This window comes from Aphis gossypii, chromosome 1 (assembly GCF_020184175.1).
Source record: "Aphis gossypii isolate Hap1 chromosome 1, ASM2018417v2, whole genome shotgun sequence".
In the NCBI taxonomy this organism is placed as follows: Eukaryota; Metazoa; Arthropoda; class Insecta; order Hemiptera; family Aphididae; genus Aphis; species Aphis gossypii.
Window position 1 is genome coordinate 82,003,556 of NC_065530.1, and position 15,211 is coordinate 82,018,766.

The 15,211-nt window shown below is 24.4% G+C and overlaps 2 protein-coding genes across 4 annotated transcripts; both read right to left on the reverse strand.

Annotated features, from left to right (window-relative positions):
- Window positions 1–2,289: 2,289 nt before the first annotated feature.
- On the reverse strand, window positions 2,290–8,033 carry LOC126549057 (protein starmaker-like). Of its 3 annotated transcripts, XM_050197430.1 has the most exons (7): window positions 7,875–8,033; window positions 6,469–6,594; window positions 6,270–6,389; window positions 5,520–5,618; window positions 3,982–4,083; window positions 3,264–3,695; window positions 2,290–3,137 (listed from the first exon to the last, which is right to left on the reverse strand). In XM_050197430.1, exons 3-7 carry the CDS (start codon window positions 6,352–6,354, stop codon window positions 2,638–2,640), a joined length of 1,218 nt encoding a protein of 405 aa, XP_050053387.1. In that variant the 5' UTR covers window positions 6,355–6,389; window positions 6,469–6,594; window positions 7,875–8,033; the 3' UTR covers window positions 2,290–2,637. The 3 variants fall into 3 exon arrangements, with proteins under 3 accessions (XP_050053387.1, XP_050053385.1, XP_050053386.1); XM_050197428.1 differs by having other exon boundaries at window positions 2,294–3,695; window positions 7,875–8,032; XM_050197429.1 differs by lacking the exon at window positions 6,469–6,594 and having other exon boundaries at window positions 2,294–3,695; window positions 7,875–8,031.
- A 5,175-nt stretch (window positions 8,034–13,208) lies between these two features.
- On the reverse strand, window positions 13,209–14,986 carry LOC114130084 (uncharacterized protein DDB_G0280579-like). Its single transcript, XM_027994977.2, has 2 exons — window positions 14,828–14,986; window positions 13,209–14,365 (listed from the first exon to the last, which is right to left on the reverse strand). Exons 1-2 carry the CDS (start codon window positions 14,913–14,915, stop codon window positions 13,755–13,757), a joined length of 699 nt encoding a protein of 232 aa, XP_027850778.1. The 5' UTR covers window positions 14,916–14,986; the 3' UTR covers window positions 13,209–13,754.
- Window positions 14,987–15,211: the final 225 nt, after the last annotated feature.

The window sequence follows — 15,211 nt, forward strand, 5'->3', positions numbered from 1 at the left end:
AGGAATTTAGCGTATTAAAGTTTTGCGGTTATTAAAAAATTATAATAATATTTTTTTACACGAAGATTTAATATAATATCATTATATGTAGTTGCGTTTAATACACGATAAACTAATAGTGGACGCCCCCCCCCCGCATCAATTTAAAGCAAAAATCACGATTGCTCAGCTCGAGTATTGATTTTTAGTGGCACGTTATAAATCGTATTTTGAGATGTGGTTTCGAGATTCAAAGGTCTGTTTTGCGAAAATATCCAATATAAAGCAATAACCGGTCGTTGATGTGCGACGTGCGTATTATTAATAAATATTAATAATCGTATTGACACAAAATACAATATTTCATATACATATTATAGCCTATAACTCAAAATATAACAATAGGTCAATCGATATTTGGAAAGCATATAATAATAATAATATTTGTTGTATGTTATACTCTATACAGTCGTTAAGTCTGTAACACTGAATACGAGACGAGAAATTAAATTCAAACACATCTCTCTTTCTCGAATATCATAGTCCAAAATGCTATATTTCTGTACTAAAAATGTCCCGTTTATATTAATGTGATATATATTATTATTATTATTTTTATGCTCAGTTGAATATTGTTTTAAATTATGGTTTTCAATTATACGGGTGAAAAATCAATATATTTACATCCTAATGCACAAAACTACATATATTTTATGATGTGATCCAAATAGACATATTGAATAATAGAACATGCAAATAAAATACCAATATAACTTTTTGTATACTAATCAATCCTCCCGACAAAAAAAAATACTCATAAACTTAAAAAATCGCTACCTGTGATAAGACACGCCGTGTTTTTTAAAAACAAAATCAGAATTAATGTTATCGCCCACATGACTATACTCGTAGAGTTTAGTTTACTCAAACAATAATAATAATAGTATTTAATAACTTTATCAATAATTACACTAAATATTTTAGTTTATGGTCTATATGTAAATATTATGTAATTGTGTGAGTAATGTATTAATCGATAAACTATAATAAATACGGACAAAGAAATAAAGATCAAATATTTGATTTGATATAAATTATAATATGATGTCTTGTATTTGGTAATGAGTAAACTGTTCATCGCTTATTACTCACAACTTTTAATTAAAACAATGTAAATATTAGAATATACAGTAATTACTATGATACAGAAAATAACTATATAATTTTCATAATTAAACCTATGTTAATGAGAACTGACAAAAGTTTTTAATTGGGATTATTAAATGCTCCTCTAATAAGAAAATTCATAAATTGTATAAGGATAATATAAAATATATGAAAAAAACCATGTGGTAAGTATGTAAGAATTAAATGACAAAATATCAAAAATATAATATACATTATAATGTTAAAATAAAACTATATTTTAATCATTTTTTTGTTATTATTATATTTTATATGATAACTATGGTAAAATAATGTATTATAATATAATCATTTTATGTAAATCCTCTGAGGACTTATGACAATTTGTTTTATAGAGACAAAAAAGTGTAACAAGTATAAAAAACATTTTCTTTTTTACTACTTTGTATCATACGCTTTAAAAATATTAATCGTTCAATTTTTGACATTTAGTATTTTACATGAAACTATAAAAATGTGAAACTATCTGCAACTAACTACCTATAAGCTATTTTGACTTGACGTGGCGTGACGTGCGTGACGAGTATAGATTATAGTGTTTAAATGTCTTATATTTAGTACTCGGCACTTATTTAACGTGTTAATATGAATATAATATTAACCAGTTACATAGATGTTAAACACACAGTAGACACGGTCCAGATGAAAATAGTTCCTACGTAAAACAGTAAAATAAGATTAAACATGCTGAATTAATGTCCTTTTAGGTAATATAAAGTCTTAAGCATCGGATACCGTGGGTAATAAAAAATTAAGAACAATAACAAATCGTGTAATTTGGAATCCAGTTTTTGAAACGATAATAATTTGCTGATGCTTTTTTTTAACGTTTTTTGATGATTGTTAGTATACAACTGGTATAGACTTTACTTTTTACTGGTATTTATAAAAATCAAAAAATTACCTCTTTAAACATGTATCATATTGGTAAGATTCTCAAAATATAAATTATTTACAAATTTACAATAGGTAGGTATACAATTTTTTGATAAGCCCATTCTGCTTAAAAGTCATTACATTTATTTTTATTTTTTATATAAATTAAAGATTACTTTAAAAGATATATCTATACAGAATTACAGACACTATTTAAGTATAATCAAGGTATTAGAAAATTATATTACATAATTTTGAATTTGTTACAAAATGTTTTGAACATTTGATTGTGATTATATAGTATATAGTTTAATACGAAAGCCGTTCTTTTTATGACAAAATTTATTTCGCATCAAAAGTTAAGACATATATTTTATTATTATGGATTAATATTATTCATTTATTAACAATAATATTTTTAATAAATTACCTACATTATATTATAATATGTTTTATCATTTTGTTTACGTTTTATTCACAGCTAGTATATCATTTTGATTTTAATTATTATCTTCATGACTTTTATTTTTTCAATATTCATAAGTCATATATAGCTAATCTTCAGTATCCTTAATGTTACTTACTACTACTTCCACTATTATCATCATCGGTATCACCACTGTTATCATCATCAGTATCACCACTTTTATCATCATTGCTTTTACTATTACCACCATCATTTTTCTTTTTTTTCGGATCTTTTTTTCTGCCTGGATTTTCTTCCCCTTCGTCACTCGATTTATTGTCCTCATCACTATCTTTTTCTTCACTGCTTTTTTCTGGACTGTTATTTTTATTTTTATCATCTTTTTTATTTTCACCTTTCTTACGTTTGTCCTTTGGTTTCTCGTCTTCGTCACTCGATTTATTGTCCTCATCACTATCTTTTTCTTCACTGCTTTTTTCTGGACTGTTATTTTTATTTTTATCATCATTTTTCTTTTTTTTCGGATCTTTTTTTCTGCCTGGATTTTCTTCCCCTTCGTCACTCGATTTATTGTCCTCATCACTATCTTTTTCTTCACTGCTTTTTTCTGGACTGTTATTTTTATTTTTATCATCTTTTTTATTTTCACCTTTCTTACGTTTGTCCTTTGGTTTCTCGTCTTCGTCACTCGATTTATTGTCCTCATCACTATCTTTTTCTTCACTGCTTTTTTCTGGACTGTTATTTTTATTTTTATTATCTTTTTTATTTTCACCTTTCTTACGTTTGTCCTTTGGTTTCTCGTCTTCATCACTCGATGCATCGTCCTCATTGCTCTCAGAACTCTTTTTTTTCTTGCCTTTTTTAGCATTTTTATTTTTAGATTTTTTTGGTTTTTCTTCTTCTTCTTCTTCTTCTTCTTCAAATTGATTTCTATCGTTATTCTTAACTTTATTTGAAATAAATTTTAGTGCATTTTTTGTAATTTCTTGAGTTTCTCCCAAATTTTTAAAATAATTAAATGATTTTGTTACTGGCGATACTATTGCTGAGCCTAATTTTTTTAATAAATTTCCATATAAACTTGCTCTATTAGTCAATACAAATTTTTGACCACCAATCATGGTTTCTGTCGGTAGTGCTACAGCTACAGGATTATTAATGGTTGATAAGCCAGAATAAGGGCGAGATAAAAAACTTGAAAGTCCTGAAACAATTCATACATTTTACTCGATAAACGGTTAAAATATTGATCAGGTAGTTAATTATAATCGTATTAAATGAATAATAAAATATTTTGAAATGTACATCGTATTATTAAAAACTATTTTTCTTTTAACATTTACCAACTTATTTTATTCACATATAGAGTATAATATAATATAATATTTATTTGTCTAAATTGCATTCTAAACATAATATGTATTATACATTTTTTAATTATTTTTTAAATTTGAAATAGTTTTTATTATTATGTTTATATTATTATTTACCATTAGTAAGCCGACCACCTTGAGGTACCAATGCAATTTTTGGCTTTGGATTTTCAGCTTGTTCAATTAATTTATTTAACAGACTTGGATTTTTTTTAAGAACTGAAAAAGTTAAATATTTTACATGTAATTAAATAGATAAGTATGTAATTATGTACATATACTTTTTTACATACTAATGAATACCTATCATAGTTATCTACGTGTATATATCATATTAAATTCGTAAGTCATACGAGGTTCGGGTTCGGATCTTTCTCATCAGCAAAAATTGGAAAAATCGGTACTCGTATGCATGTTACTAACCAAAAAACTATATACGTATTGTATGTTACCTATCGTAGTTATTTTTATGTCCTTTAATTTTATTGAGGGAAACCTAACCTTGAGTGATTAAGATAAATAACATATTATAACAGTTATACAAAATTCTAACGAAATAGCCGTTATAATAATAATTGATGAAGAATGGTAGTGGTTCATTAATACGCAACACGACTTATTAGAAGTTTTCTGGGATGATGTAAAAGTAACCTATGACTTATAACAATATTATAAGATATTTGACAACGATGATCATCATTTATCAGCAATAAATTAAGTAAGTTTTAGGTGGATAAATTTTAATAAATAAAATACAGTAAAGTTTTTTTGATTGGTTAGTTAGATAAGATTTTACAGTAGGTAACACACTGCACGAGTACATATAAATTTAATAATATAATGATATAAATTTACAATTCTAAAATGATCTAACTTGTCACACAATAAATATTAAAATATCTAAATAACACATTCGCGGGGCCTTAGATAATATTCTTAATGTTTAATTTAATATTAAGTCACCTTATTCACTCTAATACTAAACATTACAACTAAGCAGTGTAAAAAAAAATTGATTACTCTAAACGTAAAATTAACGTAATAGTATACCTACGTTAGTAAGACAGAAATAGTATATACAACTAATACAAAGTTCTATAATAAATTAATATAACTAAAACCATAGTATAATGTATCTACCAACTAGGATTTATTATCAAACGATAAATATTAGTGTTGCAATAGATACTTTTTTTTAACAATTATAATTTGAGTAAGTATATACAAAACATTGCTTTAATATTTCTAAAATATTACTCACCTACCCAATAAGTTGGGATTTATTACATGCATTTGTGATTTGTTATCTTTTTATTTACATGTAACATGTTTATAAGTTATGTATTAGTTATGAAGTTAACTAAACATATACCTACTATTTTATGTGAAAAGTGGATACAAAATAAAAAAAGTATTAATTATTCAGTATTAAACCCCTCCTCCCACCTTTTAACAAATTACTGAATATGCCTATGGTATATTATATTTATTAGAAAATAATAATAATAAGTAATAAGTAATAGCACCGTTTTTTAATAGCTATAATGTCATCCCATATTAATCACATAACTAATTAAAATTTTTGTAAATAATAATTTATAATCTGAAATAAATGATTAGGTACTAGAATTACTATATATATTTTTAAATTATACTTTTGGTTATTTTGTCGTAATTTTCTTCAGGCACTGATAATGTCAAAGATGCAGTTTGAAGTGTTTGGATGCTCGTCAAAAGAACTATATAACTTGGGTCTAAAAACATTTCAATAATAAAAAAATAAGTAAAATTATTCGAAAATTGACATTATAATAAAATAACTATTCTAACTACGTAATCTACCATAGCCAACATAATCGTATAATCGTAACAAAAATCTTTTCCTCTTGTCTGCAATTACTATTAACTGTATTTTTTAAACTTTATTTCGTGTAAATTTGAGTTTATTTTTCCACAATTAAGATTACCATTAATTATATAAACTATAATATAATAAATATTGAGTATAGTATTGTTTTAGAATTTTTTTAAAACCGATTTGTACTTTAAATAATACTATATTTATACTCATTATTATAATTTCGACATCAGTAGTGAATCATAGTATAAAACGTACAGTTAACTAATAATTTAATTATTTTTAAATATTGAGGCATAAACAATACTAAGTTACCTTTGTAATACTTCAATATTTTTACTATTATAAAGTTATATTTTTTGAAGACGTATAACTGCAGTATGGCGTATGCCTTCTCATGATACATTTTAAAGTATGGTTTTGTGTAATATTATTTTATGAATAAAAAATGCAACATATTTTTTGACAACATTCATTAAGCATAACAGCTGATATATTCTGATCTTGTAAACTGTATATTATGTAAACGATGAATTATTATACTTACTCAACAAAGAGAAACAGTGTAGCAACGGACAGGTTAATGTCCATAATATTGTTAAATAAATTATTTTGATTGACGAGCACGTCATTGCAACGAGTATGTATTTGCTCTGTTTGGATACAACTGCAACATTTAACCGAAAAAGTTAAAATTATTATTATTATTAATACCGAGTTTTGTTTAACACAAAAAATGTGATTACCATAAGTTTGAGTTAAATTTGCGAAATGTTTTATTTGTTATAAAATGCATTGTAGTAGCGCTGTTAATGAAAAGTGACGATTGCAGATGTGTGGTTGTTATGTTCACACGAAATAGATCATTATGCCTTTACACAACAAATTGTCAAATTATAGAAAAGTATACAATTAAATTGGTTATAGGTTATATTAATCGTTTTTATAGACATTTAATGAAATAATATGAACATTACATTTATGTGCAGGTGTAGTTGTAAGTTAACTATTAAGCTAACATTTTTATTATCATCGTTTTTATTTATTAAGTGTTTTTTTAAATGGATTCAAGGATATTGAAACAAATACATTTTTAGTATAAAAACTTGACTCATAGAAAATCTCTAGCAACTCGTAAAATATTTAGATTTTGATAATTTTATTTTATTTATAGGATTAAGGATTTATGTAAGCCAGGTTTTACTTAGATTTTAAAAACTCTATTTTTAGAAGTACCCATAATAAACGGATATGTATCATATATTTTGAAATTAATTTTTAGCGTTATTAAAGTTTGTTTAAAATGCATAATCTAATACTATTTAAATTTTAAACATAGATTTCCTCTTTAAATAAAATATATATGATCAAAATTCGACTATTCAGTGATTTGTGATAAAGGTTATCATCACGCTACGTAACTATAAATTGCATAAATTGTTTGCTAATTAATAAATAGCTGGATAGCCAGCTCCGACTGCCTTAAATTAAAAGCTAGTAAGCTCAAAATGTAAATAAAAATCAATAAACGACGGCGGAGCACGCGATAAAACAGTAGATTAAAAAAAAAACAATTTTAAATTGTATCCATGATGTTAGAAGCCTACAGGGATTATTTTGTTTGTTTGATGTTAATAATAAAATAATTTAATATATCTAAATGTACATCTCTGTCCTCTGGTACTATGAAATTCATCGTTGCCATAAATCTACTGAATTAAACTTATCTCTTTACTGTTTATATACTGCTGTCGTATAATTTTTTAGTAAATTATTATATATTCATATTATATATATAATTAACATTAATCGTAAATCGAACCCAATGGGCACTTTCCCTCAGGGCGATAACCAATAGTAATAGAAAAAGTTGAATATTATAATGGATATATAAAATATAAATATATAATACTTAAGTATATGTTATATAACTAATAAAGTAGCTGTGCCGTTGTGGTGTGATTTGGTATTGATATTATTCGAATTTTATTACAACGATTAAATAATATTCTTCTTATGATTCGTGGTTAGTACACTCGTATGCATAATACAAATACAGATTTTTTTTTTAGCCAATCCTCGATGACTGTTGCGATTTGATTTTAAATTACAAGCATTATTTAAATATTGTAAGGTTATTTACAATACATACCTACGATTAAATAATTTTGTCGTAATGTTTGGATATTTTTGCGGATATAATTATAATAATTCGATGTTGCACTCGTTGAGAGATTCGGAAAATATGTATAATATACATTATTGATCCAACGTATCACACAACCGATGTACCTCGACAGTCTCTAATGCATCAATATCAACTACCGTCATCGTCTATCTAATTTCCGTTAGAAGCATATTTATTATTTTAAATGCAAACATAAAATTTACATTTTAGTTTATTTACCACCGGTTTATACACCACAACTTCAATCCATTTAGTGATGAAAATCATTGACTGTGTCAAAGAACATCGGCAAAATAAATATTTGCCTTCAAACCAACACAATTATACCTAACATACGATTTGGTGAATTCACTCATAAATAAACAATGGGTATAATATATATATATATATATATACAATAAACTCATGAGTTGCACTGTTAAACGCATTTTAAAAAATAGTACCTCTTAAAGTAAAAACTATATGGTTAACAATTAATTTAAAAAAACTGTATGGATGAAAAAAAAATATTATACTGGACAATAGTCTTGTTTAGCTAATTTTGGTACGATCCAATATTAAATAGTATTATTATTTTTATTACGTACCGTTATTAATTTGAAAGTAGTGATTAATTATTGCATTAAAACGATATGACACTTTATTATTCAAGCTTTATTTATACATTATATAAAGAATAAATGAGACAAAAATAATCTGTGATATTTCTCATCTCTACTATTTTTGCAAGGTTTAAAAAATCAAATAATTTATTTCATTTTTAAGCTGATAATACCAATATTAGCCAAGAAATATTATTGTCATTTGGTTGATCTTGATCTGTAATTTTGAGAAATTTTTCAAATTACAACAAAAATTCTTACAACTAATTTATTAGTAAATATTTATGAAACGCATTATTTTATTATTATTATTTTTTTTTGTGATTTAAATATCGAAATTGCTAGATACGAATACTACAATATTTTATTGAAATTTAAAATCTTGATACCCAAAATATTAAAACTACGTTCTACTAACTATAACATAACATAACTTATCAACTATACTTAAGTTATTTTTGTATTATTAATTTTCCCTTGAAAGCAATAAATTATGATTCACAAATCGTTGCAATATTTATCTAAAGACAGTCATATTTATTCTTAAATGATCTGGTGCCAATTTTACCATTTATTCATAATTTTTAATACTCGATTAAATAAGAAATATAAATATAGAATAGAATAAATTATATTCTCTCTGGTAGGTTTAAGTGTTCTGCGACCTGTATAATTGATTACTATTCATATGACCATCTATATACGAGTATAAAAGCACTTTTAAATTTACCTATTCAAAACTGCGTTTAAATAACATACCAATATATGCATTGTGTCACTCAATGTTGAACTCAATCATATCACTTATCGTAACAATAATAGATCCCACTATAATAAAAAATTATATTAAAGTATAACATCGGGTATTATATGATAATATAAATTAAATACAAGGTGGACGATTTCAGCGTTTTCGCCTTGTCATTTCGTATTTTGAGAAAACAGATTTTAGTTCAAGACTAGGGTACAACGACTCACCCTGTATATCGTAAATTACGTGATTCCTCAGCAACATGCGCATTGCTACTACGTTTTTATATTATTTTACGGACAACGAGCGCACACCACCATCATCGAATAAACAAATTGATTGGCTCGAAAATGTCATTACCCGTATGTAAGCCAGACGGCAGACACAATAAAAAAAAATATATATATATGTCTAACAACAACATTATTCCACGATTGATCAATGCTACGACAATTATTACAGTAAAAATTAAATATACCTATTGAACAATATTTCGTACGGAAATATATTATTATATCGATTCACATTAAATACTATATTTATGTATAGCTAATGTGATTATGACTTAGGTATACTTGGAACATACACTGTAGTGGCACTAAGTACTAACACTATATCCACCCTGTTCAACACGGGTGAGCACTCTGAAAACATCAATCGGTTGGTTTGACTTAACTAGTCCAGTATTCCTACTATTGAAAAACGCTGAATGTACAACAAAACATACTAGATATAAAAATACAAAATTAATATACTACTTAGATATTACATAATATTATAACATACCGCGGTTCACTACATTTTTAGCTTTGTGGTGTTTCAAACCATCTGATGAAGAATCTCAGATGAGAGGTTTAATATAAAAACTAAAGAAGTCCTCTTTTTTCAGAAATGAATTTTCTTACGGAATAAAATAAAACAAAAGAAATCCAAAAGTTGATACAACAGCCATATCAGTCTATTATAATGACTTTTCTGATTTTATTTTTATGGTACAAGGATTAGATAAGTTTGGACTTATCTGGATTAGATAAGATAACTAGATAAGTATAATTTTCGTTTCAAATAATGGTCATAGGTATTATATTAATACAAAAGTAAATATAAATAGTATGAAAATTGCATACATTATACAACTTGGCTAAACTAACTTGTAAAAAAATATAATTTTGTTTTTTTTTTAAATTTTTAAAATAATATAGATGATTAAAATAAGAAATACCTATTTCAGTTAGTAATAAAGTATGTAAAATCAAGAATTTTACAATGGATTGTCTAATTATTCTTTTAATCACGTTTAATGTGCCATAAGCCCATAACTGATGTAAGCAATTTATTAGGCAAGTACTCATTTTCAAGTTTCAGGTGATCGAGATGACCATCTATGTCAGTTAAACATATCTGGTTGCCAATCAAATTTAATTGAAGGCGCTATATTATTTATGCGATCTTTTCTATTAGAAAAAAGTCGATTATTCCTTCCATTTTTTCAATCTTTTATGTTATTTTATTGTATATAAAAATATAGTTATCAAAGCGGTACAATTTTGTTTTTCAGTTTATTTTTTTTTATAGTTTATACATATAAATTGCATACTTTTACATTACATACTTATGAAATTTGGATTTTATTTGTTGAGGTTTTGAAAAGTAATGGATAAAAAAAATTGTTAATGCTTGTCGATAAAATAATTGAGACAATTAAGCTAAAAATAACAATAAGCAGCTACGTATATCGTAATAGATAATTTACCAATAATAATGTTAATTGCTTTAAGTATTATAAATATGTAATTGGAGTTAAACTGTAATACTATAATAAAATATACTCTCAATATACTTTTTCTTTTTATGCATTCTTGTATTTTCGATATTATTTTTAATAATTAAATTTATATTTTAATATTTTTAATAAAAAAATTTCATTTTAAAGATAAAGATAAATATTTAAATTTATTTATAAACATTAACTTTAATATTTAAATGATTATTTTGAATTTTGAGTAAAAACTAAAGACTTAATTATTATTTAAAAAAAAATTTTTTTCAGCATATGTTAATCTCCATTGCATTTGAATAAAGAACTTAAAATGAAATATTTTACAAAATTGCCGATAGTTTGATGGATGAATAATTAAAGAGTTGGTTATAATAATGCAATTCGTCAACATATAATCGAATTCAACTTTTAGAATAGGTACCTACTACGATTATTAACGATTTCTTGATTTTATAGTTATATTATTGAAAATGAGAACCATTAAAACAGTAGTACACACAAAAATATACATATATAGCCGAGTCATATGGTACGATGATATTATGAAAAAAAATTGAATTACCTAAAATATAATTTATTAGTGTAATAAGAGTTCAACAGGTACCATATGTTGCTTGTGAAATTATAAACAATTCTAAACTTTATTATTATTATACCTAATAATATTTCCATTTCTCAATGCATTTTTCAGTCGACTCTGTCGGTTTTTTATAGTTGTCTGTTTGTATTCCATTTAATAGATTTTCAAACGTATTTTACATTCAACATACTTTTGATAAAAATTATGAGTACCTACTTTGGTTTTTTAATAAAGAACATTGAGTAATTATTTATATTCTTACAAAAGGCATGATATTGTTTTTTATTTAGAAATTATTATAATATTTTGAAGCAAAAATTAAATGTGAATAATACTTTATGTAGCATTATACGTATATGCTTGTTTCTAATGTCTTTATTTTTATTTCATCTATATTCTGTCATGAGAAGATACAGACAAAAAAAACTTTAAAAAGTCAAATCCGAGGTATTAAGTTATATAAAACTAATATTTTTTGTAATTATTAGTCATAATTATCTATGGATTATAGAACCTAGTGTATATTGTTTGAACTATTTATTGGTACTTTTTATAGTGTTTTGTTTTATCAATTATAATAAGGTACTATTTTAAAAATTGGATAGGTACACAGAACACTTTAAATATTATAAAAGTTTTATAATATCTACTCGTGATCTCTAATATTATGAACATATTAAATTAAACGTATTTAGATGTTAAAAGTTTATACACAATTATTAATCTAAACTTAGTTTGAAAAATTTTGTCGCTACAGTTAATCTACGTCAGTAAAACTACGAGTAAATCCAGTGTATTAATTAACGTAATAATAGAATGAATATCATCTGATATGATATATTGAAAAATTAATTTTAAATTTAATACATTCAATATTCAATTCAAATAATTAAATATTTATAAATTACCAAATTCTGTTATATAGTTAATATGATATAACAAATTAAAAACTATTGTTGTTTTATTTACTAGTTTATTACCACTTAGATTTAGCAATTTTTGAAATTTCCATAAATATTACTAGAAATGTAAACTTGAATTTTTTTTTTTATTTGAAAATGTTAACTTAATGTATTTTTATTCACATAATAAATTGTCAATGTTTTTACACTCAAGACTCAACATTTATTACCGAGATAAATTTATATACTGATTTATATAAATATATAGTTATTTGTTAGATTTAGGATTTGCTATAATATAATACGAGTATATTCATATATTATTGTGTTCAATTAAATTATATTAAAATAGGTAAATGATAATAAAACTACATAGTTTTAAATATATTTATAAAGGTTAAAAATACTATAACTGAATAATATCAAAGGATTTATTTGATGAGAAATAATAAAATTTTCATAATTTTCAACTTCTTGAAAACGTTTATAAAAATTTACATCACTTCACTTTACCATAGGACTACGAAGATAGTATATATTATTCCCAAAATCTTTCGTTTAGTTATTAAATTATTTTTTTTTTTTTATAATAAACAAAGTATAAATCACAAATCATATTATTTTCTTTCTAATATAAATATACATAGAGAAATAGTATAAATATATTAAGGTTTATACTAGGATATTTAATATCTTTTATTTTAATTTTGTTCACATAACAAGGAGTTATAACTTTATTTTTGTTAAATGTTGTTTTATTGCGTATGTTGAAATTAGTTTGATTATTTTTATACATAATTATCAGTAAAAGTAATTAATTACCATGAATTTTTTGATATTTCTGGTAGTTATCAAACATTCCTCTTGAAATTCCCACCAAATGACGTTCCTAACCTATAGCAAGTTGAACTTTGTTTGAAGTGTTTGAACTCTGTCGTTTCGTAGATACTTATAGTTATTATATCTGTTAGTATTGACGTATTATCATCTGAGAATCTCCGTTCTACTATACATATTTTACGTGAGTATTTGTTAATATTTTCAACGATTAATGAAATTGATCTAAACTAAAAAAAAGTATTTTTTAATTTTAGTGACTGTTGAAAACAGATTTATTAGATTTTCGTGAGATTTATAGTAACATAATTTATTATAATCTTACATCTGTTTATACTTTTAAATTCCTACTCTTATATCTTAAATAATTTTTTTTATTTTTTTGATTTTAATTACTCAAATAAATCATCTAGATTCTTTTTTCTTTTCTTCTTTTTTCCTTTTTCTTCGCTACTGTCTTCGTCACTATAACTATCACTATCATCATTGTCATCATCGTCATCTTTAGTTTTACTTTTTTCCCCTTTTTTAACAGGTTTTTTCTTTTTCTTTTTATCCTTTTCATCGCTATCTTCACTGCTTTCTTCATCGCTATCTTCATCGTTTTTTTCATCGCTTTCTTCGTCACTTTCTTCGTAGCTTTCTTCATCACTAGCACTATCCTTTTTGCCTTTTTTAATTTTTATATTTGATTTTGACGATTTTGATTTTTTGAACGGAAGAGTAAGATTTAATTGCTTTTGAATTCTTTTATTACTAGAAACCATTTCTTTAAGTGCTCTTACAGCTTTCAACTCATTTAATAGCGTTGGGCAAAAAATATATAACATTTTTTCAGCAAAAAAAGTTCTTATTCCTCTCCATGACATATACAATTTATGAAAAGGTCTAGGTACATCGATCATCTTCCGTTTATTATACCTCGAAGTCAATACATCTACAACAATTTTTTCTAGTTTTTTTGACTGGAGGCGATCATCAAATGGTTTAACCTTAAAAGAATCTGAAATATAGATTTATATTTTAAATACTGAATGTTATATGTAATATAAGTAATTTTGATTTGGTGATTTAAACCTGCATGAACTAAAGGTGAAAAATTAGCAATCTATAAATACCTACTTAATTCACTAACTCGAATAATATTAATAATCAGTAGTCACTCGTATACATTTTTGATTAAATGTAAGTAAGTGTATTGTTGTTTCAGTTCTATACTTTTATATTATTAAATAATATTTTAAAAAACCAACTTGGTAATTGTAATAAACAAATATTTGTAACAAATTTTATGAAAATGGTTTGATAGGTATTATTTTATCTATAGTCAAAAGCGTCAAACAACGAACAATCTATAGTATCAAATCTAATAAAAAAGTTCTATCTTTATCGAAATTATTATATATTTTTTATTTTTTTGTGATAATTATTTGCATATAATATTTATAAACTATATATAACTTACCTTTAATGTATAATTTTTTGCAATTTGTTACAGACAATAAATTTATGATGAAAATGGATAAAAATAAATAAACGCACCGTCCATCCATTGGTACAAAAGTGTAGGTGTTTATGATATGTGGTATAAAAAAATACTCATACTTTAACTATGAAATTAACTGCTACCGATATTTTTTTCTCATTTAAAACCATAGCGGAAGTTTTTTAGTTAATTATTATTTTACTAATTGTTCTCTCTTCGTATTGTTACAATAACATGACGTACATGTGTAAAATAATACAATTGACGATGTTTGTTTTCAATGATAAAAACAAGTTCACGTGTAACTGTATTTTTTTTTTCAAAATTAATTTTTATGAAAATACTCTAGGTTTGTAACGGTTT